We start from the raw sequence: 27915 nt of genomic DNA on the forward strand, positions 1-27915 counted from the left end.
GTAACAACTACAGCCTTTGGCAAGCGATGCTCCCCCCGAGTCTCACATCGCACTGAAGGAGGCAGGACCGACACGGCGCAACACCCCCTCCGAGCGCGCCCGCCGCCCGCCTCCTGCCGCCGGGAGGCCGCCGCCGCGCCTCAGCGCACACTGCGGCAGCGGCCGCCCCCCGCCGCCGCCGCTCGCCCCGCCGAGCCTCCCGCCGGGAAACTTTCTCCGCTTGGCCCGGGCGGGCAGCGAGCGGGGCCGGCGCCTGCAGCCCCCAGCGCCGGGAGCCCGGTGCAGCCGCTGGTACCTCGGCGCGGGGGGAGCTTCGAGGCAAGTTTCCCCTCGCCGCGGGCCGCCCCCGTCCGCAGGGGCGGCACAGGGGGCCAGGCTGCCTGCGGGCGCGGGGAGGGGAGGGGGCGGCGGAGCCTCCCCGCGCGGTTCCCGGGCGGCGGGGCTTGCTGCTCACCGGCGGGGCAGGGCGCGGAGCGGAGCAGCCCCCCGCCGCGGTGCCCGGGTGCCGCCTCTGCCCTCCCACCCCGGGAGGAGGGACGGTCGCTGTGGTGCAGTGACGCTCCCCGCCCCCGTCCCGCTCCCGCGGCGCAGCCCCCACGGGCGCCCTCCCCGGCAGCGCGGGGGCGAGCGCCACGGCCCCGGGGCAGCCCCGCGGCTCGCACGGTGCCGGTCCCCGCGGTGGGGCCGCCCCAGCACGGCCGAGCCGGTCGCCGGGGCAACGCGGCGCTACGGCGGCCTCCGCGGGGCGAAACCGCGCCCGAGCGCGGAAACATCCGCGCGCGCGGGGAGGAGGAGGGCGCCGCCCCTTCAGCCGCCCTTACCCGCGCAAGGGGGCTCGTTCCCGGCCGCGGCCCCAGGGCGCTGCCAGCCGCCGCCCGGCCTGACCCCGCCGGGCCCCCCTGGATGCTGTGGCCGCCCCCGGGGCTCCGCACCCACACTCCCACAGCTGTGGCTTCCGTGGGCTTCCCCTCCCACAGCTGTGGCCTCCCTGAAGCTCCTTTCCCACTGCTGCGGCCTCCCCTATGGGGCTCCTCGTCCACTGCTACCTCAGCTCGGGCAGTGTCCCTTCCCAGCTGGGCTAGGACACCCCACCAGTGTCCTGCTCCGCTATCACAGCTGTTTAATGCAGAAGCACACAGAAGAAACCCATGAACATGCTGATTTTAGTGACAAGTCCAAAGCTGGTTCCTCCCCCATGAATGCTTTTATATTAATCAAAAAACCCGAACCCACAAACAAACAAAAAAACCCCTTTAATGTCCTTGGCAGTGAGTTGTGAATCTACACCAAAGGCATCGTTTCCACTCTTCATAACCTGCTATTGAATCAGAGAATCATTAGGTTGGAATAGACCTCTGAGATCATCAAGTCCAACCATTGACCTAATACCACCATGACCACTAAACCATGTCCCGAAGTGCTACGTCAACACATCTTTTGAACACCTCCAGGGATGGTGACTCCACCACATCCCTGGGCAGCCTGTTCCAATGTTTGACCACTCTTTCAGTGAAGAAATTTCTCCTAATGTCCAATCTAAACCTCCCCTGACACAACTTGAGGCCATTTCCTCTCATCCTGTCACTTGTTACTTGGGAGAACAGACTAACCCCCACCTCACTACAACCTCCTTTCAGGCAGCTGTAGAAAGCGGTAAGGTCTCTCCTCAGCCTCTTCTCCAGACCAAATAACCCCGGTTCCCTCAGCCGCTCCTCATAAGACTTGCTTTCCAGACCCTTCACCACCTTCGTTGCCCTTCTCTGGACACGCTCCAGCACCTCAATGTCCTTGCAGCGAGGGGCCCAAAACTGCACACAGCATTCGAGGTGCAGCCTCACCAGTGCCGAGTACAGGGGCACGATCACCTCCCTGCTCCTGCTGGCCACACTATGGCTGGTACAGGCCAGGATGCTGTTGGCCTTCTTGGCCACCTGGGCACACTGCCGGCTCATGTTCAGACAGCTGTCAACCAGCACCCCCAGGTCCTTTTCCGCTGGGCAACTTTCCTGGTTACGTACCACTCGTATTTCCAGCAGGGCAGACTTCAATATGGATATTCTTCCTGATACATGCAGTTAGGCCTCGGATGCTGTAGGATCTGTTGCTCTGGCTCACAAATACAGAGTACGTTTGGGGTACAAGGGAAAGTACATATTTTGAAATAAAGTCATGCCATTTTTACCCCCAATTGGTAGACAAATAAGCATGGAATATGCTATCTTTTTTAAAAATCTAGTATGACAGCTTCTTTTGGGGTGGGTTAGCGATGCAAAGTTCATGCAGGACAAGAATCAACAACAGTTGCACTTAGCATTTACTGAGCTAGGTAATTCTCCAGGCCTCAAGACACTGGCCTTTGCAATGATTATGTGGAACACAACAATCACACGCACACCAGGAGTTAAAAAAACCCTTTAAGTATTTTACACGGGCTTATTTGAGTGCGTGCAGCATTACATTATTCCTGTGAAATGCCCACATGACCTAGTAAATTTTGTTGATAAAGTATAAAAATAATTCCAGAAATTGTAAGGATTAGATAATGCTGTGTGGTATATTGCCCAGAATTTGATTACTTTTATTTTATGATTGGTAAGCACCTCAGCTTTTATTTAGCAAAATATATCCTTGGTCCTTTATGTGTTACTTCTCTGTGTACTAGTTAGGCCAAATCCTGTGCTCAGTTAAAGCAGTAAACAGTGAAAAAATTAAAGCATCTCCATTAATTTCAAATGTACAACAGAAAAATCTAATCCAAAGTACATATAAATAATTAAACTTATGTAATAGAAAACCAAAACCATTTGGAGTTTTCAGGGCATGATGATGTATTAAAATGAGAAATACTATTTTGAACATCTATTTTGCATTATGCTTTTAACCAGGGAACATCATCAGACAGCAAATATAATAGCTATAACTGAACCTAAGTCCTCTCAGAGTAGTCCACTAACTAGCTCTACAATGGGGGAAAAAAAAAGTTTTATAAAATGTTCTTTTCTCATATTCAGAATCCTGACATGCAGGCTTCTGCCACCGTAAGTAATAGGAAATCATACTAAAATCCCAATCTCAGTTAGTTTGGAAAATCCTTCTGCAAGTTCTTTGTGGTTATTTCACCTTGCAAATAGTTCTCATTAATCTTAAAGATCTTAGGAGACCAAAGACATTTTATTATTTTGTGTGCCTTGAACTAGGAACTCACTGCAGTTCTCCAATCAGGTATTTCTTAACTCAGTTTTAAAGACTGGAGAATGTGGAATTTAGAGATACAATTAGGCTGATTTACCATTTAATGTTTTACATAAATTTTGTAAGCCACTAAAGAAGATGGGTTTTTCTAAACATGTAAACAGCTCCCTTAATGCCTTTAAAAATCTGTCTTTATAACTCAGTCCAGGAAACGCTGTGCAGGCATAACTCCCATTAATTTTCAAATCAATAGATATGACAAAGAGATCTACAAATACCCTGGAAATGTGTAAAGCAGAGTAAAAACAAGATTATTTTTTTTCTGTAAATTGAATACTGGACCAGAATAAAGATCACAGAAGGAATTAGTTTGCCTAGATTCAATGTAAACATATCTCCTTTTGACCCACACATTTTCCAGACGGCGGGGTGGGGGGTGGGGGGTGGGGGGGAAGATTGCTATTTTGTTCCAAAACCACATATATAAAAATTAATCCCCTCTGATAGTAAATCTGCAGGCATATTCACCCCAAGCAGTCTGTCATTCTCATCTGTGATGAAAGTCACGCATGACTTCCCTTCCACTGCTGCTGCTTTCAGCTCCTCCCTTTTCCACTACTCTCTTCTCCCAAATATAGCTTTACTTTCAGCTTCATTCTAACCTTGCCATAGCTATTGTAACAGAAGGAAGAGCTATTTCATGATGCTTTTGTGAAATCCGGAGTGAATTGGAACATCCATTTTAACACAGGAGCTGTGTAAGCTTGCAAAGCCAAAACAGGGCTGGTACTAAATAACCCTTCACTGATGGAAACAACTGCAGAGCATCTGGGAGAATGGCACTCATACCTAGTGGAAGAAGAGAAATAGTGTTATTCATTCCTTCTAAAGAAATAAATTCTAAATGTAATACAGATGAAGATCAAAAAAAGCCAAAATAGATGGGAGGACTTTGTACCTGAAGGATTCTTGGGTGAAGGGATGTGTCATGTTGCACAGATGCACCGTTCTCCTTTGCTGCCTAGCAGTTAGGTGTCTGCCTTCTGGAAACTCCTCTGAAAAGGTTGTGATTCCTACTTTAACTGTTACACGTTCCCAAAGAATTATCCTGTAAATCAAGTTATTCAGAGAGAAATTGAAAATTTAGGGAGTCTCAGCATGTATTGCAATGCCCGAATCAGCTGGAATATGAAGGAACTGGTTTGAGAGATAGAGAAGGACATGCCAAGAAATGCTTTCAGGCAAAATGTGTGCACTCCAGATTAAAAGCCAGAATTTCTTATGCAATGGACAAACCAGAAAGGTGAAAAATTCAGCAGAATATTTTTGGATTATGTCAGGGGGAAAAAAAAAAAAAAAGCAGCAATACATTTGGGTTGAACTTGAAAGTAATGCTTTCTTTCCAGGGTGCGTTTTTTCGCCTTCTTTTTTTTAATTATTTTTTAAATTTATATTTAGACTACTGAAGAGTTTACATAAAGGTCAAAACAAAATCAAACATTTCATTCTTCATTTACCCTTTTTTCTGTTATTCCACAAAAAATACTCTTTCATACTGCACACTATGTAGATTATGCACCGTTTAATCACCGTCCTGCTCAGGACTCAGCACCTAAACTCTGCAGAAGTTCAATTCAGTCTGTTCACCACCACCGAGAGACAGCCAGAGCTGTATCAACTCTTGCTCACCATTTCTAAATGAGTAACCTCTGGCTGGAATGGTTTGCCTTTTTTTTTTTTTTACAGTCCACCAAACCCTTAAAAAAATGCACATTTAATGTTCCATCTAATGCCTCAGCCTTACAAAACAAGATTTTTTATTCCATTCAAACTCCAAGTAAGATCGTCTCCACAAACAGTGGTTCTTCAGAAAAGCTACATGTCAAGACAAACCTGTAAGAATATTGATCTAAAAGAAACATGCAAAACCAATCTGGGTCTACTTCAGAACAATGCTTGGAACGTAGCATACACAAACCTCAGTAGGAAAAATTATTATTTAGCATATTTTCCAGTTTGTTGCTAAGAAACTGTTGCTTCATTTTCCTATTATCGTTTGCAGAACATTTTTGATTGTTCTTTTGCCACTTTGGTCATCTTGTTGTTACAGCTATATTATAAAAAGGGGTATAAAGTAAAAAACACTGGAATGTACTCATGCCTTCATCATATGTAAACTGGTCTCCCACATGCTCTCCTGTAACTTAGTACCCTCCAATAAAATCTAAAACCCAAAAATATTATTTTACAAGAAACACAGAAAAGATGCTTAAATTTATTTTTGTTTTTATGTAATATATAAAATTTGTAAGATTGCAATCACTGCATTCTTCATGTCTTTCTGTAAGAACTACTAATGTTCTCCTCCTACAGTATCTAATCTGCTACCCTCTCTCCAAAAGTAGTTAACAGCACATGCGCAAAGACATAACAACAGAGCAAAAAGTGCCATTTTTCCTCATCTCTTCCAGCTATTTGTAGGATTTTTGACCTGAGAGTAGGATCTAACAGCAAACTACTAAGTTTAGGTGAATTATTTCCTACTGTAAAAAAGAACACATTTTTTTCCCCAGGTTTACTATTTTTTTTCAAATATCCACATAAATCAGAATTTATTTACATTTTAGAAATAAGAACAATAATGGAAAAAATGTCAGTGCCATCAGTATTTCAGTAGGGAGGTCTATATATCACATTCTACCAGGAATTTTCTCAACGCATTACAATGAGCAGGGAAGCGAAAACATCTCTGGAACCAGTAACAGATTAAACAGTACCGGGCATAGTACCGGGACTGGAGCTCACTCTTTCACAGTGAAATCGCTGGCGTGGTCCCCAAGGCCAGCCCGGACACTCCCACATGGTTCCCTGGTTCAGGCCATACGTCAGTGCCTGCCCAGATCCCTCCCCGCAGGCAGTAAGGATGCAGGAGCCCTGACTGCGGAGGTTAAGAGCGTAACAGAACACGGCCAAGCCACAGCAGCCTGCCTCAGAGCCAAAGACTGGCACTGTTACATCCCTAACACAGAGGTAGCCCATGAGTCCAGTTCCTTGCTATGACAACCATGAACACTGTCATATGCATGTCAAACTTTATATTAAAACTAACAACTTTTTGCCTTCAAGTATTCTTTACCCATTGGTTGCCATAGAAACTTCAGATTTCCTGCCTAAAATTACTGTTGGCCAGTTTACTGAGCTGCTTCTTGTGCCAGTGCTGTCCTTTACTTTAAATTACTCTTCCTTTCCTGGTATTTAAAGACTGCAAGCATATCTGCTGTAATCCTGGGTTAAACAAGCTAAGCTCAGCATTTAGGCTTCGCTCCTAAAACAGGCTCTTCATTCCCATGATCACCTTAACAGTCCTCTCAGCAACTGCTGAAGTTTGACCTCTCTTGAATTAAGGCGATCAGAATGTAGTATTGCAAATAAAAATTTCAGGGAAGTAATGCTACTTGTGAAGAATGAATGTCTGTATAGAAATTAGTTTACCAAACATACTACATTAGCAGCTCACAGTTACCTTGTGATCAATTAACACGTGAGGTCATTTTCATCCACAGTCATCTAAAACTAATTAACTCCCATCTAGCATAAATTCTCAGTATTAGCTTTAGCTGAATGGTGCTGCACTTTGTATGAGTAAATTCATCCAATTATTCTGGTCCTCGAGGTCCTTTCAATCTGCCTGGTATCACAATTCCCCTCTGTATTAATAACTGTGTCATCAGCAAATTTAACACTGTATCACAGGTATTAATGAAATAAGATTAGTCCAAAAGACTTTAAGAAACTCCTTGAGTAAACTCCATGTACCTGATAGGGTAATCTATTGATACACGCACCAATATGCTCCCCCAAATGAAACATGCCTTTCCCTTCCTCTTTAGCCAGCTCCTTTCACCTCAAAGTTCTCTCCTGTTCCTTGGTACTAATTATTTCTCATATTAAAATATTTTGAGGATTAGATGAACTTTATTTTCCTGCTCAGAAAACCAATTACCCTATCAAGTGGCATGGCCTGATTTCCTATTTCTCCTTGGTTAACCAATACAGCCTTTATTTCATTCTCTTTTATCTTCATAACTTCCTTTGTCATTCTTCCCTTCAAAATACATTCTGAAGTATCTGTTGCATCTGACTGCATTTGCCACCATTGCAAATGTTTCCCTTGTCTTAAATGAAGGTGTCTTTGCTATTCTTCAGCCACCCAGAGAAATCTTCACCTTGATACATCTGTACTTGAAATCAAGTCTTTGCTATTGTAACTAGAGCTAAATGTGCCAGTACTCTTAAATCTCATGCCTGGAGATTATCTTGTTCTCCTGGCTTTATGAACATGTTAGCTGAAGAAGCAGCACTACCTATTTGACAAAGCATACTATATACCAAAAATGCTTCACAGAGATAAGTAAGCCAGTCACCTGCAAAGTTAGAAAAAAGAACAAAGAGAGAAAAACAACAAAAAAACCCTGCAGAGCAGGCAAAGGGGTATATGTTTTCAAATGAAGTTTAACAATAAAGAACTAATAAATTGGAGAAACATAGGAAAAATGTTCCAGAATGCTGCAGAAGACAGAAAGAAGAATCAAACCTAAAACCCTCCTCCCATTAACAACCCATCTCCCAGAGCTATTACTTTTATGGGGCTATGTCTTCAGACCCTGTAAGTCTAGAACAATATTCCAGAACTTCTGAATATGAGAACAATGGCCTTGAGCCCAAGAGAACCAAGACTTCACCTTCCCACTTCAGGACCAGGGCGACGGGCCTCATCTGGCATGCCAGAAAAGACAGAAGGGCAAATTCTACAGACTGCAAAGCACGGGAGGCATCAAGTACACCACAGGCCAGCGGCTGTGTGTTTTTCACGTGCAAAATGCACCATGAGTGTTAATAAAAATGACAGTATAGTGACATTCTTTTGTTAGCAGTAATGGCTATTAGCATCAGTATTTAAGCAGATACTGATCTTCCTGCAAGAGACAAAGAAAAACCAAGAGAGAAACCAAAGAACTTGATTACTAAGTGAAAACCTACATCAGTTGCTCACACGCAGATTCAGCTGTTCCTGGCACTGAATTCAGCTACCTGAATCCCAGAATTAAAGGTATTGGTCAAAAAGATCTCTGGCTTCACCTACCTTAGAAGTCTTTTATATTTTACAAAACATCAAAATTATTCACTGACAAAACATAGAATATCTAGTATCTAATACTACGCAGTAGGGACCAAACGACCATCTCTGGGCTACTGATCTGCAGGACCGTAAGTTTACAGCTGGGAAGGACAGAAGGATCTGTTGTCAGCTAAAGTTCTGAAATAAAGACTTCAAATACCTCTCAATGTCTCTTGGGCCCTCAGACATACTGGCTTAAATCGTTTGGAAATTATTGATAAAATAATCAAGTATGTATGCACCGACAGGAGTTATGCAAGCAGCCAAATGGCATGATTGCTTAACTATTAATACATGTTAGTATCTTCAATTCACAGCTTCCTGGTAGTTAAATAACTGTTGATCTAAAGAAGTCCTGAGGGGGTAAAGCAGACTTCTCTTTTATTTGTCATTGGCATTTTAACCAAGAGCTCACTTTGCATTGTCAATAATGGAATTGTATTTACCAAGCGTGTAACTGCTGACTCTCTGGTAGGACACAAATGGGCACTTCTTGTTGACAAAGCCTCATCAAAACATACCAAAGCTGTGTCACTTTCAGGTTACAAAGGCTCAGGAAGATTAATGTTACTTTAAAAGTAAGCAAATGTTTAGTTTCCTTGGTTATCCCTTTTCAAAGCAACTCAGAAAATTAATGCCTCTTGTACAACCAGTTCACACCATTGCAGTAAGAAGAGCTGCCACTTCTATGTAGGCAAGACCGTTCTGAACCTCCATGCTCATGACAAACAGGCACGTGCCTTCTTTCAAATTAAGATTTAGGGCCTGTAATTCAGTCCCTTAGTCTATAAATAGTATATAGAGCTCAATACTGATCAAGAAGTCAGCAGCATCTACAAATGGATTCTTGAGGAAAGGATCAGAATACTCCTATGCCCTGTAAAAATATATCTGTAATTACATTAGAAAGCATAATCCACAGAATTTGGCAAATTATTTCCACCTTAAATCTTTCTTTCAGGACAGAGCTTCAAACTCTGAAACGACATAAGGCCAGATATTAACAGCTAAGAATTCTCCTGTCCACATTGGTTTTTTTACTCTTTATTCGGGAGCAGCATTAAGTCAGTCACACCAGAATTTGCAAACAATCAGATTCTTTTGCTTCTGTGAATTTGCTTTTGCCAACATCCAGCAAAACAAAAAGAGATAAAGCAGAAAAATTGTAAACTAGCAAAATCATCACTTAAATTTGAGCCTGCACGACTGGAAGGAAAGATACTTTTAATGAAGGAACGCATAAAGACTGCTGAGACCCCTCATTAAACTTGATCATGAAGGTGCAGCCACAGCTTCTATCGGTGAGCTAGCACCGTCAGTCATCGCTGCCTCCAGCTCAGTGCTACCTAAGTAAGGTTTGCTGGTTGAAGTGTTAAAGCTACTGTATCAAACCCTGCTCCTTGAACTCACTCCAGGACTCTCACTGACTTCAACTCAGTTCTTGCAGAAGGTGAGGACAAAGCACCAGATGCTCTTTAGCCTTTCTCACATGAGGATAGGAATTAGAAGCAACTCCTCATGTTGTGCATTGGCAGATCATTAACGATGACTACTTGGAACTGAAACTCCCTGAAAACATTTAATATGCTTATTTCTATCCTTGGCCTTAACATGTTAAGAAAAACAAACAAAAAAGGCAAACAAAACAATCCTCTGTTTTCCCATCTTCTCACGGAACCAAGAAGCACCTGCAGATACCACAGAGGAAAAGTAATTGTTGCGGCAATTGCAATCTACTGTCCTGGTCTCCATCCTCTATTCCTCTCTTCCCCACGTCTCCTAGCAAAAGCAGCTGCTCAGGCATCTGCCAATCTCTTAGCAGAAATAAAAATCTTCCATTATTATAGTATATAATTTATGACGTCCTCTTCCTACACCAAGATCAAGCTGCAAAGAGCACTTGATCGCACAGGGGGGGGAAAAAAATCACGCTGCAACGCCAGTGGTATGCTTGCTTCTATAGCTATTAGCAACTTTTCTCCAAATTGCATTACTTCACTCACAATACTCTTCTAAATAGGGAATAATAAAGAACACATTAATACATAAGCAGACATGAATAACAAGTTTTTTATTGAATGAGCAATGCTGATGACATTCAACCTTAGCTGCAAATGTTAGAGTTGAAATTTAAGAGGACCTTGATGCATTCCTTCTTGAAAGAAATATATTATGCACACATAATAATACACAAATGATCTACAGAGACGTTGATTATATTGTGAAAGAAAATCTTCAGTTGCAGGAAGGTAAACAAGGTTTCCTGTTCCTTCTTTGTCAGGGCTGCAGCAGTATGTCCAATCTGCACTTTAGTACTATTTATGCAAAGAGAACCATAACTACTAATGTACTTGCGAAGGATAAAGGCAATGACTGATCAAAGAAAAACGTATGTCCTCTCCCGTGCTGGGGAAGCAGCTGGCCCCAGCAGCAGCGTCAGTCCAAGGGGACTGCAAGCCACAGCTCTTCTACTGTGAGCACGCGTAGGCTGCGGTGACAAGTACCGTTGGCAGAACAGCTGGAAAGAAGAGGGAGCCCCCTCATTCCTTCAGGTCAGTTGCTCAGACATGGGGCGGCCTGTCTCCCCAAACTCGGTCACACAGCCGAACGCAGAGGGAGTCCGGAGCGCACTCAGGGGCCGCCTTAGAGCATCTGCATGAAGCCCCTGCTGAGAACATCCCTCACCCACCACCAGCACACACGCTTTACCTCCGGGGGAACACAGCGCACACCGGCAGCTGCGCGGCACCTCCCAGCACGGCCCAGCCACCAGCACGACCCCCGCCCCCGCACGTCGCCTCGCCGAGGGACGCGACAAGCCGAGCCACCAGGCTGCCAGGGCCCCGGGGGCTCCACCTCCCCTGACGGGCGGCGCGGACACTCGGCCCCTACCGCGGGCGCTTGCCCTCGCGCGGGCAGATGGCGGGTAGCGCGTACGGCGGGTAGCGCGCACCGCGGCCACCACGACGCCCGTCCTACGGCGACTCGCCGCCACCTCCCTCACGAGGGCAGCGGCCCGCCCACCGCGGCGGCGCATGCGTACGCCGCCTCCTCCCACCGGCCGGCACCACCCCCTGAGAACGCGCTGGCGGGCGCCGCGGAGTGACGTCACGCGCCAATGGCGGCGCCCACGGGCACACGCGGCGGGTGGCGGCGTTAGCGGCGGCTACCCGAGCCGAGCCGAGCCGAGCCGAGCCCAGCCCCGCCCCGCCCCGCCCCGCCCCGCCCCGCCCCGCCCCGCCCGCGGCCGGGCAGAGCCCCGCGACCGCTCTCGGCTCTTCGCCGTCCTGGGGCCGCAGAGCGCGGTAAGTGCTGAGGGGGTGGGGGAGGGGAGGTCCTTGTCCCAGGGCTGCAGGCCGGTGGGGGCCTTCGGCCCTCCCGGGGCTCCTGGCAGGTGTCCAGAGCTCTCGTGTGCGACGGTGGAGGCCGCGCTGGGCCCTTGGCGGGGTGTAACCGGGGTAGGCAGGGGCGGGAGCGCTTCGCGGCCTGCGGGGATTTGCCCGGCGATTCTGGTTGTCCTCGGAGCTGTTCCAGGGGTGAGGCCGTAGGCCTGTCCTGCTGCAGTTATACTTAAGGCCGTTAGTGTTAATAATACTTCAAAAAAAAGAAAGGTGAAAGTGCCTTGCGTTCCCGTTTGAATGTCATCGATCTGGTCCTCATTCTTTTGATTGATGCCCTACTTCCCCCCCCTCCATTTTTTTTAGGTAAAAATGAAGACCAAAAAAGGAGGAAGATTTAAATCTTCTTTTAAATTTAAACAAAAAGGCATCGAAGTAATAGGAAAATGGAAAACTGTGCAAATCGACCCCAGTCTGTTTGCTGATGAGGAGTTTAGAGATCTGGTATGCTTGGAGGAACTTACAGAGTACAAACTAGTAAGTTCTTCCAAAGTGGGGAAAGTAAAAGAGAAGAGAAAGGCTGAGAATGTTTCAGAAGGCAATGAGGAGGAGGAAGCATCTGTTGTCCCTCCCAAAAAGAAAAAGAAAAACAGAGATTTGAGAAGCAAAACAGATAAAAGCAATGGACCTAATGCAGCAGAAATGGATGTGCCGGTTGATAAAGAGGCAAAGTGTAACGAAATAATCAAAGCAGCAAATGGTGAGGACCATGGACATGTGGCTGAGAGCACTTCAAGCACAAAAGATGCTCCAAAGAAAAAGAAGGTACCTAAACCCAAGACTTCTCAAGCTCAGGAAGCTCTTCCATCAGTACCTTCTTCAAAAAAAGTTAAAAACTGGACAACAGAAGTTTTATCTGCCTCAACTGATCACAAAGCTGATGTGTCTGCATGGAAAGACCTGTTTGTACCTGAACCAGTGTTGCAGGCCTTGAGCTGCCTGGGGTTTAGTGCTCCAACTCCTATTCAAGCCTTAGCGTTGCCTTCTGCCATCCGGGATAATATGGATGTTCTTGGTGCTGCAGAAACAGGTACAAGCGTTACACTGAGTATATTTGCTGGGAACTTCCCATCTTCCCTCTTTAAATGCAGCTCATGGTTACCAGTTTTTATAGGCAGCAGAAGCATTTATATGTAAGAGCAGAGCTTGTAGCTCATATCCAGTGTATTAGTAATGATTCACTGTGAAGTATTAGACGTTGTACACTTACAAACACTGGATGTTCCATTTTTACAAGGCACAGTGTGCAAAGCACTGAGGTCTCAATGAGTTTTTATGCTTTTGGCAGAAGTATTTTTTTCTGTTGTCTCCCAAATTGTTTCCTATTTTGGGAACAGTAAGGTGATACACTGCAAAGGGTGGAATTAATGAAACCAACAGGGTCATTTTTACAACAGCTTTACTTTCTGTGGACGTCCTCATGCCAAGGCAAAGCAGAGAACTAGGTTCCTCTGAAGATGATTCGCTACAGTGGTAAATAAATACTAGGCACAGTGTCAGGTGTGAATATGGCCTAGGCCTTTATGGTAGCACAACAGGCCCACCCTGTGATCTGCCTCTGGGCAATCACTGTCTCTGGTTGTCACCGGCCCTTCTCACTGCTTGTGCTTGGAGTGAGTGTTACATCGATAACTTGAGAGGTACTGTCTCTTTTCCAGCTCGTGATTGGCTCATGCCTTTGTCTTTGAGCATTGCTAGTCTTTGTGAAATTTGTTATAGCTCCTTTTTTACTTAATGCTGTGAACTGTCAGAGCATTATGTTCCCTCTAACTTTTTTGCTGCTCATACCTTTGAATTTTTGTCTTCTTTAGCAGTGCAACACTTTTTTCCCAAGAAAAAGTAAAAATAGGAAACATAATTGGAAGCTACATTGGTTTAAAGGCTTCATTTGCGTTCTTTTCATCTGTTCCAGTTGCTTTATCTCACTGCTTGTCTTGTAAAGCAATTTACTGCTCTTGAGCATGAAAGTATAGTAACTAATAAGATATGCAGTCATTTGCATTTTTATTTTAGTTAGGAGCTAGGCTGGTGCTATTAGCTTTAATAAGATCAGAAAGCCCCACAGGGAGTGTTTTTGAAAATGGAACTGAAAATTTGAATGGTATTTTTGTGCTGCAAAAGAGTGCCATTTTGGCAGTGCTGGAAAGCAAGTCCCTCTCTAGCTGCAGAATGGAAAGCACAGTTGGTGGCAGGTTGTGTTGTTGCTGTCTAATTTTGCATATCCCTGAGGTAGTAGGACTGTGCTTTGCTTATTTATTTTCTTTCATGAGAGAAAGCCAGGTTCTCTACAGAGAGCCCAGTGGGTCATTGGTGTTCCTGTAGAGACTTGAGAGAAGATGTGGACAATTGTCTGTTAGGAAGTGCAGCAGCTGGGAGAGGCTGAAACTCTCTAATTCTTTTTTTCTACATCTTACAGCTTCCCTTAGTATTGGGCCTGAGGGAGGAAGGTGGCAGGTGAAAGAATTATTCATCTTCCCTTTTTGGCAGCAACATAGAGGAGAAGGCAAGGTTTTGATATGGCAGTGGATTCCTGGGGAGACCAGGTGCAGGGAATGTCAAGGCTTGTTGTTTTCGCAGTGGATCTGACCAGTTCTGCTCATTGCTGTGTAGAACTAATGAAATTTTTGGTTAAGGAACTGAATTTATCTCTGTAAAATCTTACAATCTAAAACCGTTTAAGAGAGCATAAATTAGCTTGATCTGTAGTGTCTGGGGGTACCAAGATACACTTTTCTCCTGGTTCTGTAGGCCTGTGGTACGTGATCTGTGTGTTGTGAAGACAATATGCCCTGTGAGGTGATTGTTTAATTTGTGGGTGAATATAGTGCCCGCAGAATAGTCCTCATTATCACAGCCACAATCCAGCTGGGTGCAGTACTGACGTTTGCACCAGCCAAATTGCATTTCATTTAATTCAAGATCAGCAGTATACTTCATCTTAAAAACAGATGTTCTGGTAATACAAAATCTTATTGTATAAGTGCTCTGCAAATCCACGTTATAAACATTTTCTGCTTCAAGTGCAGAAGCCATAAGAAACCTCCCAGACATTCAGAAAGATGAGGAAGTGGGTAAGAGGAGACTTTGCAGCAGTGTTGGTCAGCATAACAATACTGGGCTTAGCTGTTTATTAACTGATACTAAGGTTCTCCCCTAAATAGGCAAAATTCTGTGTTGCTGAATTTGGCAAACTATTACGGGTTTGTGATGTGGACAAACGGTGTTCAAGGAATTGAGATGAGATTTCCAGAGGACTGCTTCCCAGCAGCGGCCTGTTGCAGAAATGGTGTAATAGTGTCTTGTGCTCTCACTGCTGCTTTTGTGATCAATGAACTGATATTTATGAGAACCTTAACTGGGGTAGATGTGCTACCAGGTTGCTCCTAACATCTTTGTTAGTGACAGATCGTTCAGAAGGGAATATGTGGCAGGGATGAGAATTGCAGTTTGGTACAGTGAACCCCTGAAATTAAAGTCAGGGGAGCATTTTTGTATTTGTCAGCCCCAACAAAGTGGATTATCTGTTTTAAATCAGATAGATGTGTTTTGATTATAAAACTGTGAGCTGGTGATAGATCAGGAAATTAGACAGTGGAGTATTTCAAAATACAGTTTCTTAGAAAGTCGTAAACACAGTTTACAAATTGAAGATGGCAGTGAATCCTTCAGGTACATTCCAGTTTGTCCTTGGCCTCATTTGCTATTCCTTTATTTGGAGAACATTGATCAGAACTGTCAATTAGGGCATGGTATTCTCCTCACGGGCATACAGTTCTTTAAAAATAACTTGGCTGCAACTGCAGCTTTTAAAAAACACTTTCAGAACAAATGAATCTGCCTGACCTCATAGAGTTTGGAAAAATACCTATTCCCCAGGAAGTATGCTATTAGTGACCTCAAGGAGATGTATAAAGGGAACTGGAGAAAAGATGCTATTGCTGCAAGTTTCTGGTCTTCTAAAGATCAAGAGTTTGTGTCTGTTACAACTGTATTTTTTTAAGAACAATGTGTGATTGGGTGTTGCTTTTCTCATCTTTTCAAATAAATGACTTGTCAACCTGTATTATTCTTCTTGTTTTGTTTTGTTTTTTAGGAAGTGGCAAAACGCTTGCATTTGCAATTCCAATGATTCACTCTGTGCTGCAGTGGCAAAAATCAGATAGCTCAACAACCAGAAATGACAGTGTTTTGAAAGAGTCCCATCAGCATCATGATGAAACAAGATGGGAAAATGAGGATGAAGCAGAAAAACTAACCCGTCAGCGGGTTGAAGATAGTGGAGATGAAGACGATGCATCTTTCACAACAGGCTGTGTGAAGGTGCTGGAAAATTTTGAATTTGATTCTGGTGATGAGACATATACTGTTGGCTCCCATAAAAAGAGACCTCTTTTAGGACTGGTCCTTACTCCCACAAGAGAATTAGCTGTACAAGTAAAACACCACATTGATGCAGTTGCAAAGTTTACAGGTATGTAGAACCCACAGGCCATGTCCCAGGTTATGCTGGAATTGGATCTTGGCATTGGTGTTGAGCCAGAATGTGTGCCACAGTATCTTCCGCATCATAAAATTGGAGTGGCTTTTGAAGGGTTAGGGTTTCTAGTAACTGATATTTGCGTTAAGATTCTTCAGTGAGATGCATGTGGAAGCAAGCAGTTAATGTGGGATATTTTGCTTCAGAATGTTTCTTCCTTCAAATAACTATTGACTCATGCTTTAGCAGCACGGAACCAGCACTAGATGCCCAGCCACAGCTAACTTCATAGGATTTTGGATAATATAGGTTATAGGTATATATATATCTTAAATATATATATCTCATAATTTCCTTTTTTGTCAGATCTATTGATCTATGTAGATAATAGATATAGATATATCTATATATATCATTTTGGTCTATCTATCAAAAAAAGAAATTATGGCCATAAATTTTAAGGGTAGAAGGCATTGCTGGATTGTCTGATTTACCTCCTGCAGCAGCCAGGCCACAGCATATTGCTGGGTAATATCATGTCTGATGAAAGCAGTTCCATCCTGTTCCTTTCTCTTCCAAACCAGAGGCTGGCGCATCTGTTAAGTGAATGAGGATGTGAAACTGTTCAAGATGGGGAGAACTGGGAAACAACTCCCCGCTTCTCCAACAGTAGTAATTATTTCTTGAAGAGGATATGTAGTGCAGTGAACTGCTTTAAAGCACATTTTCCTTTGGTGTGAATACGTCCTGCCGTGCTCATCACTCTACAACTGATTACAAGGCTAATTTTAAATCCTAGCCTGAATTATCAATTTATGTCAGTACAGTTCTGACAGGAGCAGAGCTTTTTATGTGTAAAAATCTGTCCAACTGATGTATAGTTGCTGCAGCAGGAGAGAAAATGTTTTGATGTGGGCTTCCTTGATTGCCTCAAACTCACTTTGAAAAAAAATCCCCACCTGGAAGCATGGCGTTCCGCAAGTAGTAGAGAAGAGGGATCTGTGGTAGCTTGGATACTGGAGGAATCTTGCACAGTAGCATTGTTTGTCATGGACCAGTGAGTTCTTTGAAGAAGTAGGGTGAAATAAGCCATATGTGGAGTCTGTGCTTCCAAAGCTAAGCTCTTTTTACTACCTGAGCAAATTGCTTAAAGCTGACATAGGATCTGGGCCACTGTGCAGTCTAGAGAATTATTAATTGGGCAGAAATATTCTTGTTAGGATTATTCCATAGCAAAGGAGCAGTTATTAGCAAGACAAGCATTTCTCAGTCTTACTTCTTGGAGGGGCCTGTTGGTTATTCATAACAGGAATGTGCTTGTTCATGCAGATATAATTGACAAAACATGAGATGCTGAAGTACAGGTAAACGAAGCTAACAGCTATGGAGGACATGTGTGATTCTTCTTGCTATTAGAATACAGATGCACTTAAAGAAAGCCTACTTTATTTTTGGCGTCTTAACTATAATAGGATTTTTCTCTAAAATCGAAGGCATTGCTGCGTGCTCAGTGTAATATAAAAGCCCTGAAGTTTGTGGCCAAAAAATACTACTTTGAGTGGACGTATATAAAGACATCCGCTGATAAATTAGTGAGATAAAAACTATTATTTTTATGTTCTAGGCATTAAGACTGCACTTCTAGTTGGAGGCATGGCTGCACAGAAGCAGGAACGTGTACTGAATCGAAAACCAGAAATTGTAATTGCAACCCCAGGCCGTCTGTGGGAGTTAGTTAAAGAGAGACACCCACATCTTTCAAATCTTCGGCAGCTCAGGTAAAGGTGCCTTTTCAACTAACTGCTGGATACTGAACTGGGCGTCACTGTGTACTGATTATGTTTGCTAACTAATTAAATAGTTTAGACTATGTAGGATCACTTACTTCTTTGCCAGAGTGCTTTTTGAAATGCACAGTGGTTATGTTGATGGAGGGAAATGTCAGTTAAAGCCAGTAGCAAAAAACTAATTTTTCCTTTAGAAACCTCGTTTTTCAAAAAGAAATGTGAAAGGCTACTGTAGTTACCCCAGCATACCTGGAGTTCCTTTGGGTTTTACATGCAGAACTTCCCTTATGTGTCTATCAGGAAAAGTTCTTTTTAAGTGTACCAAATTTGTATTTATCTGCACAAGTGTATTTTTACTGTGTGTTTTCTGTTTGACAGGTGCCTTGTGATTGATGAAGCAGACAGAATGGTTGAGAAAGGTCACTTCTTAGAGCTGTCTCAGTTGCTGGAAATCTTAAATGATTCACAGTATAACCCTCAACGACAGACTTTTGTTTTTTCTGCCACTTTGACTTTAGTCCATCAGACTCCCATAAGAGTTTTACAGAAAAAGAATGCTAAAAAGATGGACAAGAAGACCAAACTAGAATTGCTAATGGAAAAAGTAGGAATAAAGGGCAAACCCAAAGTAATAGACTTAACAAGGAAAGAGGCTACTGTTGAAACTCTGACAGAAACCAGAATCCACTGTAATACAAATGAGAAGGACTATTATCTCTATTACTTTCTTCTCCAGTATCCAGGAAGAACCATGGTCTTTGCAAACAGCATAGATTGTGTGAAACGTCTCAGTTCTCTCCTCACAATCTTAAATTGCGATCCTCTTCCTTTGCACGCCAACATGCATCAAAAGCAAAGGCTGAAAAACCTGGAAAGGTTTGCTGAGCGAGAGAGGTAACTTGATTTGCTACTTCCTAGTAGAGAAATAAAGAAAGGGTAAAGAGTAGTGTAAAGGGTAGCGGGGAGAGGAGGCAGCTGGGGGAGTTAGCTGAGGATGTGAGTCCCCTGTTCATGAGGCCAGGTTTTTAATGATTAAGCATGAGTTTTCACAGGGTGGTTGAGGTGATGAACGGGAACAAGTTCAGTAGAAGGCCACCAAGATGGTCAAGAAGCACTGGCTCTGCAAGAGGAGAGGCTGAGGGTAGTGGGATTGTCTCACCTGGGAGAAAGACTTTGTCGGGATCTAATGGCAGCCCTTCTTAGAAGGTTATCAAGAAGATGGAGGCAGGCTCTTCACAGTGGTGCATAGTAGGAGGATGAGGGGTAACGGGTGCAAGTTGAAACGAGAGATTCAGTCTGGATATAAGAAGGAGGACAGTGTCTGTGAGGACAGTCAGGCATTGGAACAGGCTGCTCATTCTTGGGAGGTTTTCGAGGCTCAACTGGATGAAGGCCTGAGCAGCCTGGTCCAACCTTATAGCTCATCCTGCTTTGAGGAGGAGGTTGGACTAGGGACCTTCTGAGGTCTCTTGGAGCCTGAATTATCCTATGGTCTGGCAGCTCATTGCTGCTGAAGGAGCTATCACTTGCCCTGTTTTCAGCCATATGCTTGTGTAACCATCCTGCCCACCTCTCTGCCCCTGTGCCCTGGCTCTGCAGTTCATTTGGTCCTTTTGTAAGTTGTTTCGTCTCACTAAGCTTTCAGAAAACTAACCACTTTTTGCTGGATTAGTGTTTTGCAGGTTTAGTTAGATGAAATAGCTCCCTGAGGGTCAAGGTATCCTAAAGCAATGCAAGAGTAGGGGCGGTTGTGCCTTTCAGCAGCAGTGGGCAGTCAGGTTTACCCAGGCAAGCCTGTCCTGCCATTTTAAGAATTACTGTTTCCTGCTGACTTCGGGAGGAGGCTGGTGATTTCAGTACTTCCATAATTCACAGTTTAGTTCTGCTGTGAAGTGCTGTGTGCTGTGCGTGGGAATTTGTACCTTGGTAATAGACTTAGGCAGGGAGAACAGAGGTTGAATTGCTGTGATAGATCTGCAGTATCCCTTGGCAAAATGTAGTATAGATAGCATTGGCCTAGGTCAGATGGGGCATTTTCAGAGACTCTGGATTTTCAAGGCAGGAAGAAAACTATGAGACCATCTATCACTGCCTCCTGCAGATTGCAAGCTATGGAATTTTCTCATTTTATTTCTGCTTTGAACCTTGTAGCAACAGAGTATGCAGTCAGATGGCATAAAATCTTAACAAATTCCTGTTACCTACAAGTAACTTGTTTCAGTTGCTGGGAGACTTTTTTAATTGTTCTGTACCAGAGGGAGACTTTCATCTCTGTAGTAGACTATTTATATAAAAGAATGACTTTTTTGAGTAGTTCTTTATTTCTAGGGGTAAGGAGAAAGACCTAATTGTCAGAACAGAATCTCCCCCTTTATATTTCTAGCTTTTAATTTACTGAGAGAACTTATTTGAGTGCAATTTGGTAAAAGATATTTCAGCCCCAAAAAGCTGATAATTAAATCTATAATGTTAATAATGTGATTTTTCTCAGCTGATGAAACTTGTAATAACCTGTCTGTCCTGCTAGAAGATCAACTGTGTTGTTAATGGTGTGGTCATATCAAGCTAAAGATATTTTTAAACCCAGCCTGGGCAGAGCGCTGAAAGGGGAGCATACCCCCATTCCAAGTGGTTGGATTAGGTCATTGAATAGCAATTTGCACTAGTGTTCCTGTGAATTGAAGAGAATAAGAGCATAGGAACACAGGATCCAGCAAGGTCGTGAATTTCTTTATATGAAACAGAATAGACCTGGTAAAGGTAACGTTTGCTTTTTTTTTTCCTTTAAGAATTGCTGTTTCAAGACAACCTCTGATGTAATATAGGGTATCATTTTCTGTAAGGGCAAACAAAAAGCATATTTCTAGCAGATGATATAGTACAAAGCTGTTCCTTAAATTGCTGTGGTAGAATTCAAGGTCGCTGTATTTTGTGTTCCTTGGCAGATGGTTTACTCTTCAATTTTATGTTCATTAAATGTTATCACTTTCTCAGCTGTGTCCTTCTGACAACAGATGTTGCAGCTCGTGGTCTTGATATTCCCAACGTGCAGCATGTCATCCACTACCAGGTTAAATATTTTTTATGTTTTTGCTTTTACTGTTTTGGTTTTGAAATAAGCTTTTGTTGATCCAAACCCTGAACATTACAGAGCTGTGATTCTTGGTCCTGCGTATAGTATAGTATAGTCCCGAGTGTAGAGATTTAATCATTACTAATTTAACTGTCCGTAGTGCTTTGTACTTAAGGATATCGTTGCTGCAGTGACTGACTGGGATAGGTAGCACTTCATGAATCTGTGATTGATTATATGTGAGAAATTACATAACAGATATGATTCTCCTTGATTGTTGCTTAACTTTGATATCCAAAGGTGTCAAATGGCTCAGTCCTATAACTCTTCTCTGAGGACACATCCAACTTTTTCCTGCTTTGCAAATGAAATGTCAGAGGGTCAGAAGTTAGGGGAGACTCACAAAAGATTATGCAAGGAAGAAAACTGGACCAGAGAACAAAAAGTGTCTCTAGACATCATCTTTTACTTTACCTTCAGCTGCATTACATGCCATGTACCATGTGTGTATAAAAACCAGTGTTCTCTGGCAACTTCTTGGTTGAAGCATGACAGGTTGCTGCTAGCTTTCCGTGGCCAGCTTCATGGGTTTTCTGAATATTTGCAGGTCCCCCGTACTTCTGAGCTGTACGTACACAGAAGCGGCAGAACAGCCCGAGCTGCCAATGAAGGCCTTAGCCTATTGCTGATCGGCCCTGATGACTTGCTCAATTTTAGGAAAATTTATAAAACGTTGGAGAAGAGTGAAGAGTTGCCATTTTTCCCAGTTGAAACCAAGTGCATGACTTCTATCAAGGTAAAGAAACAAGCTCTTTGCAGCCTGAGTAGTTACTTGCTTACTTATATTACTGCATTGCCCATCCACGTTCTTTCCCAGTTTCAGATGAAATTTACTCTTCAGGACCTGGATTTGAAAATTAAGTTAATCACACTTCATCTTTTTTTATCAGTATTTGTGATTTCTCCTCAGTAACTGGCCTAAGAAAAGTATTCAAACATAAACATCACTTACGTTTTTCTTGCACATTGTTATGTAGAGCTTCTCTTGACTAGATTCCTAACAACAGCGCAGGGAAGTGAGTATGTTTGGGGAGCCGGCATGCTGTGTTAAGTATGTTGTTTAAAGCCTCTTCTGTTAGGAACAGACTAGAGAACAGTAACAGCTCCAGGGATCTTCAGTGATCTTCATCTGCCTCTTCTCAGTTGAAGTAGTGAGTTGTCTGCTTTTCTAAAAGTTCCTGTACTGTGGTGCCACAACTGACACTGAACCCTGTCAAACCAGTTACGTTTCCTTTTTCTGGGTTGTTGCCTGTTTTAAGGAGAATTCAGTCATTCAGTAATTCACAAGATAGAAAATGGTTAGGATTTACAAAACCATTTTGTAAAGAGTTTTTTGGAAAGCATCTGTTCACTGCAGATTTTCTACTTCTCAAATAGGAGGCCGTTTCATGTCTCAGCATTCTCTTAACAGTTTGGGTGACGTCAGCCATGTACAAATGGGACATATTTAAATAGTGCATTTGGAAGGAATCCAGCTGGGGTTGGAGTGTCTGAATATTGCACAGTCATTGAGAACAGGAGAAAAATGTAAGCAGTCAGATAATGCAACAGTTATCTTCCTTATGGTATTCTGGTTCATGCTTATCCAGTTGGCTTGGACTGAGCCCAGGGTCTGCCCCAGTGGCAGCAGTGCTATGCTCGCCTTGGGAATAATGTCAGCAAGTTTCACAGCCCAGGCTTGCTGCAAATGGGGTCTTTAGCGTGACTCTTTCAGGAGTTGCAGCTTTCTGAAAGAGGAAGAAAATCAGAGAAATGCTTCCACAGACTCATTTATCTCCTCTTGGTAGTAACAAAGAGAATTTGATTTATTTTTTTCTTATTTTTTCCCCATCTCACACCCCCGCCCCCCGTGCCCCCCTCCACCCACCAAATGTTTCTGATTACTGAAAGAAATCTGTTGGTTTTAGAGTTTTTCTTCAGAGGTCCCTTCTGTGTTTCTTGATGAGTAGTTCTTGGCTCTTATCATGCTCTGTCAATTAATGGCAAATAAATATTGTTTCCACACTTAAATTTTCCTCCACCATCTCACGGTCTTCTCTCCTATCCATAATAGTGCTCCTCTCCCCAGAAAAGATGTCTTTGTAATTGTAATTACAGGACTGCAGCCTCCTAGGCCCTTCCTATCAAGGTCAGGTCTCATTTACGCTTTGCCCTGGGCTTAATCACAAAGCCGCTGTACTTGGGACTAATAGTGCTGCTGGTTCTTTATATCTGTCCCTTTGGCACACTCCTTCCTTGGTTCTGCATGACTTCGTTTAAGTTCAGGAAAAGTCTGAAGGGATTTCACACTTGAGATGAGCAGAACTGGTGAACAAGGGTAGAGGAGAGTCCAAAAGAGGACTCAAGTTTTACAAAAATGGAAAAACTATTTAAAATCTCTTGTAAGGCTCTAAGAAGAGGTGACTGACTTAATTAGTCAACTACATGTTTAATTTTCTCTTTGTCTGCATCTTAATTATCCTGGCAGTTCTGGAGGGTGCTGTTGCTGTGCAGCACCTGACTATTCAGTTGGGGTGCTCAGTGTCTCCTGCACAGGGTTTGTTTTGTACAACCGCAGGCACATTTCAGACAGCAGAACTTGCTGCTGGGTTGATTATTGTTTACTGTCAGTGCAGAATTTCTTTCCGTAATGAATTAGTTATTTAAAACAGCTTGGCCCAGCTGGAAGGCTGCAGGTCAGCTTAGGTTTGCTGGACATCTTTGTTCACCTGTGTGCAGCTGGGAAGAAGGACAGGACATTTTGTCCTGTGCCTGAACAAGATCCAGGTGCATTTCTGAAAACATGAGTAGCTCCTTCCACGTGGCCTGCAGGAGCTTACTTCTTCAGAGTGGGATGAAGCTAGCAGCTGCCCTTTATTGCTGAGACTAGTAACTTTAAGATCCAGCTGTACTATGTAAATATGTAACTTGGAAATTGTGGGTATTGAATCAGGGTTTGTCCTTGATGTCTCTGAGGTGTTTGTAATGATTTGTTTAAAGAATGAGGAGTTAATTTTCAGGCACGTTTCGTAGCTGAGATGTTTTAGAAGTCATGTTCTGTCGTGGATCTGAAGAAGGCAAACACTTCAGCAAATGATGACATGTCTTTATTACGTGGGGCATCTGCTGGGACACCAGTAGGGCGTTTAAGTGTCTCTGCACCTCAGTTGCATTGTAATGCGTGCTCTCAAACACGGGCTCTGCTAAAGTGCCCCACATTTAAACCTGATCGTAATGTCTAAAATGTACTGTTGTTGCAGGAGCGGATGAATTTGGCACGGCAGATTGAGAAGGCAGAATTTTTCAACAGTCGGGCAAAGCACCACAACTCTTGGCTCAAGCAAGCTGCAGAGGCTCTTGAGATTGATCTTGATGATGACATGCTTATGGGCAAGTAGAAATGCTCATTTATGGGTATACTCAGTTGGTCGCATAGCACTGGTGTCCAGAAGAAGCCCCACCATGGCAGAGAAACTCGTAAAACCTGCAGGGCAGAAGGGAAAGGAAAGCAGTGTCATTACTTAGTACGTGGCGTTGCTGGTGTTTGCAGGGTGATTGTGCAGTAGATAATGCTGGAGCTGAGGAAATGGGGTGTGACAGTTCAGGCAAGTTGCAGACAAGTCCACATGTTGTAGGACAAGAACTGTTTAGCTTCTGGCAAACATTTCAGAGTAATCTAACAGCCCAGTATGTCCTGCTTGAGTCTTGTCCCCTCTGTCAAAGAAAAAGCTGTTTCTTCTGCTTATCTCTCCCACCCCCCTGCAGTTGGGCAGCAGGACAGGAGCCTACGAGCTCTGTGTGGGAACACCTGTGAAGTGCTAGCAAACACCGACAATTTTGTGAGCCCTATGTAGGTTGAGTTGTGTGGGCTGAATGGCCAATACTTCTATTCAAGTTGCTGAGCTTTTCGGTGGTGTGTTAGAAGTAAATGTCCTATATTTTTAAAATTAAATGTTCTGCAGGCTGTGCCTCAGAGAACCTGTAGGGCTGTGCAGCTACCGGTGCCTATTAGTTCAATGCCATGAAGTTTTTCAATGCTTAGATGTGCTGTCAAATGCCTCATTGTCTTCAAATTTTAGGAGCTGAAGGTATGATTTCCTGCCAGTTCTTTGAAGGCATGCTGAATAGGGGTGCTGCCTGGGTCACTTCAGCTTAAGCTGTCTGTAACCTGTTAGCTGCTAAATACGCAGATGCCTTAATTTTGGAGAATGTTCAGATTAATGTTTTTTCTTTCCTTTATTCATGGCTGGACTAGCTTGTTCTCAGCCACTTTGCAAGCAAGCAAGCACTAATCATCTCTGTCCAAACTGTTCAGGAGCGCTCTCAGATAATTAGCAGTCTGCTGTCTTGTTTTGACATAATCCAAGTATGCTGTGCTTTGAAATGAGTTTCAAAACAGCACATCCAATCCAAGTAAGTTGTGGCTCTTGAGTGAAGTACTTTGTAATTGCCACCCAGAATCTTGCCAGATTCGTGCTTTACTCACAATTCTTCCGTAGTTTGTTGGAGACCAATTAAAATCTCAGTCATTCCTCCAATAAACAAAATGTCTCTTGCACTGTTACAAAGGATTTAGTAATGTTCTTTCAATTTACACTACAGCAACTTTGGTTTCATTTATTCTCTCCGGTTCAGGCCTCTGACCGTACTGACTGTCTCCAGTCTTTCTGTGCCCTTCTTTCTCCTATGTTATTAAATTGAGCACCTCATTGTTTTTTGTGTATAAGGAGGAAAAGGCTTCCTGTTTTACAGGTGCTGAAGTGAGGCATGAATAAAGTAACAAAATACACAGAAGCAGCTTCTGCCTGAGCTAGAAGCCCTGGTTTAATACCCTGTCTTCTGGGCCCCCTTTCCTTTTGTTCCCAAGTCTGTTCTGGGTTGAGAGCCAACTGAATGATGTAGCAGAATACCTGGAGTGTAGTTACTTAGTAGTCAGGATTCTTCTTGATCTCGTTATCTTGCAGACAGCATGGGTGGTCTGGAAATGTCACTGATGACTGGAAAACTGTATGGGAGTTGAGTGACCTTGCTAGAGAGAGAAAGATGAGATTAGCATCTGCCCCTAGCACTACAAAAGCACGGTGAGAGGCCAATGCAAGTTCTTCTCTTGTTGTAACATTCTGTATCTTTGATTTCTGCCCCAAGGAAGAAAAACTAGTGAGGAAGAAGAAAGCCAGAAGCAAAAGATGCTGAAGGGGATGAAAAAACAGCTAAAACATATGTTGTCCCAGCCACTGTTTAAAGTTCTTATGAAAACGAAGTATCCAACACAGTCTGGAAAACTACTCCTGCCTCAGACATCAGTGGGCATTTCAGAATCTGCTCTGGGTACTGTGTCCAAACAACAGGCCAAGAACAAGAAATCGTTAAAATCCAATTAGGTAGCTGAGCAAGATCAGTCAGTGTGACGGAAGCAAGGACAACTTACCGAGGCTGTCAGTACTTATGGAGGAACTCAGCGAGAAGACGCGCAATGTCAGAGGATGTTGCCTGTGACTTGGTTGTGCAGGCACAAAGCAAAATGTTGATTTGAAGGGCTCTGTTACCGTGCAGTCAGTTACTGTTGAATCTTGTCTTGGATCTTGTTTTCTTACGTTCTTACTTATTTTTGCTTACTCTCTGTATTAATAGAAGTTAATTAGTTTTGAAATAGTTCTGTTTATTACTCCTTTTTGTGAGGTGGACGAAAGTTACTGGGTAAAATTGACTGTGAGCATACTCTAATGATAAAACTTGATTTGAATTTTCATGTCCTTAAAGGAAAGGAGAAGGCACACAGACTGTATACAGTTGGAGTACAATCTGAGCCAGTGGTAATGGGAGGTTTGACTTTTACTGCAACCAGTTCAGTGAGAAAGGCAGCAAACATAGATGGTGTTACCAGCAAGTCTACGATTCCGGTTGTGGAAATCTCCCCCAGTTTTCTTTCTCTGCTGATAATAATTTCTCTGTTCTGTTTTCCACTGGGTCTAATTCCCTTAGTCCTGTATTAATGTGTTTTAGAATGTGCGAAAAAAGTCAAGGTGGCAATGGGCCAGGACTGACCTTGGGAGATGTGTAGTTTTGAGGAATAAATGTTGCTACTCATTGTTCTATTAATTAATATTTGCAGTTAAGCCTGTATTTGAAAATGTGTTAGAACCATGACCTTTGCTTTAATGGAAAAGGTGATGTTGTGAAATGTCACTTCTGAAGAGTACTTCCTGATGATTATGCTTTCAAATCATTTTAATGTGATCTGGGCAAATAATTTTTAAAAATATTTTTTAAAATGTCAAAAAAATATATTTTGAATTTTTGTTGAAATATATCTGCTATAAAACACAAAGCATGTGTCTGTTTTCAGTCACTTGAGATTTCGAGACTCCTCATAGCTGATGCCCTTTGCCCTTAGCAGGCAAGGAGAGGGGAAAAGCACCCAAAAAGTAAGACACAGCACTGGAATCTGTTGGTGGGAGCTCACAGAACCTTCACCTGCCAGCTCTAGATCAGGCTGAGTGTTTGTGTCTCATACATTACAGAACCACTGTCACTGCTGTGATAGGAGGTGTAGGTTTATTCAGCTAGTCAGAGAAAATGTCTGTGGAGTTGAGTGCCTGCTGCAACCCCTTGCCGGTTATGTGAGAGAGCAAATTGTTTGCTCTTTTCATCTATGTAAATAATTGAAGGCCCCCTACTCCCCCATCTCTGGAGGGCTTTTCTCTTGCTTCCTTGCATTACTGAAGAAGAGCTGTGACAATTTAGTCATAAGCACACATAGCTTATCAATT

The 27915-nt window shown here is 43.3% G+C and overlaps 1 protein-coding gene across 1 annotated transcript; it reads left to right on the forward strand.

Moving 5' to 3' along the window:
- Positions 1-11649: 11649 nt before the first annotated feature.
- DDX24 (DEAD-box helicase 24) lies at positions 11650-27415 on the forward strand. The gene is made up of 9 exons (XM_009954038.2): positions 11650-11676; positions 12076-12799; positions 15863-16240; positions 17871-18024; positions 18412-18927; positions 21028-21103; positions 21714-21902; positions 24406-24539; positions 26295-27415. Exons 2-9 carry the CDS (start codon positions 12082-12084, stop codon positions 26524-26526), a joined length of 2397 nt encoding a protein of 798 aa, XP_009952340.2. The 5' UTR covers positions 11650-11676; positions 12076-12081; the 3' UTR covers positions 26527-27415.
- Positions 27416-27915: the final 500 nt, after the last annotated feature.

Source organism: Leptosomus discolor, chromosome 3, assembly GCF_034619465.1.
Source record: "Leptosomus discolor isolate bLepDis1 chromosome 3, bLepDis1.hap2, whole genome shotgun sequence".
Taxonomy (NCBI): Eukaryota; Metazoa; Chordata; class Aves; order Leptosomiformes; family Leptosomidae; genus Leptosomus; species Leptosomus discolor.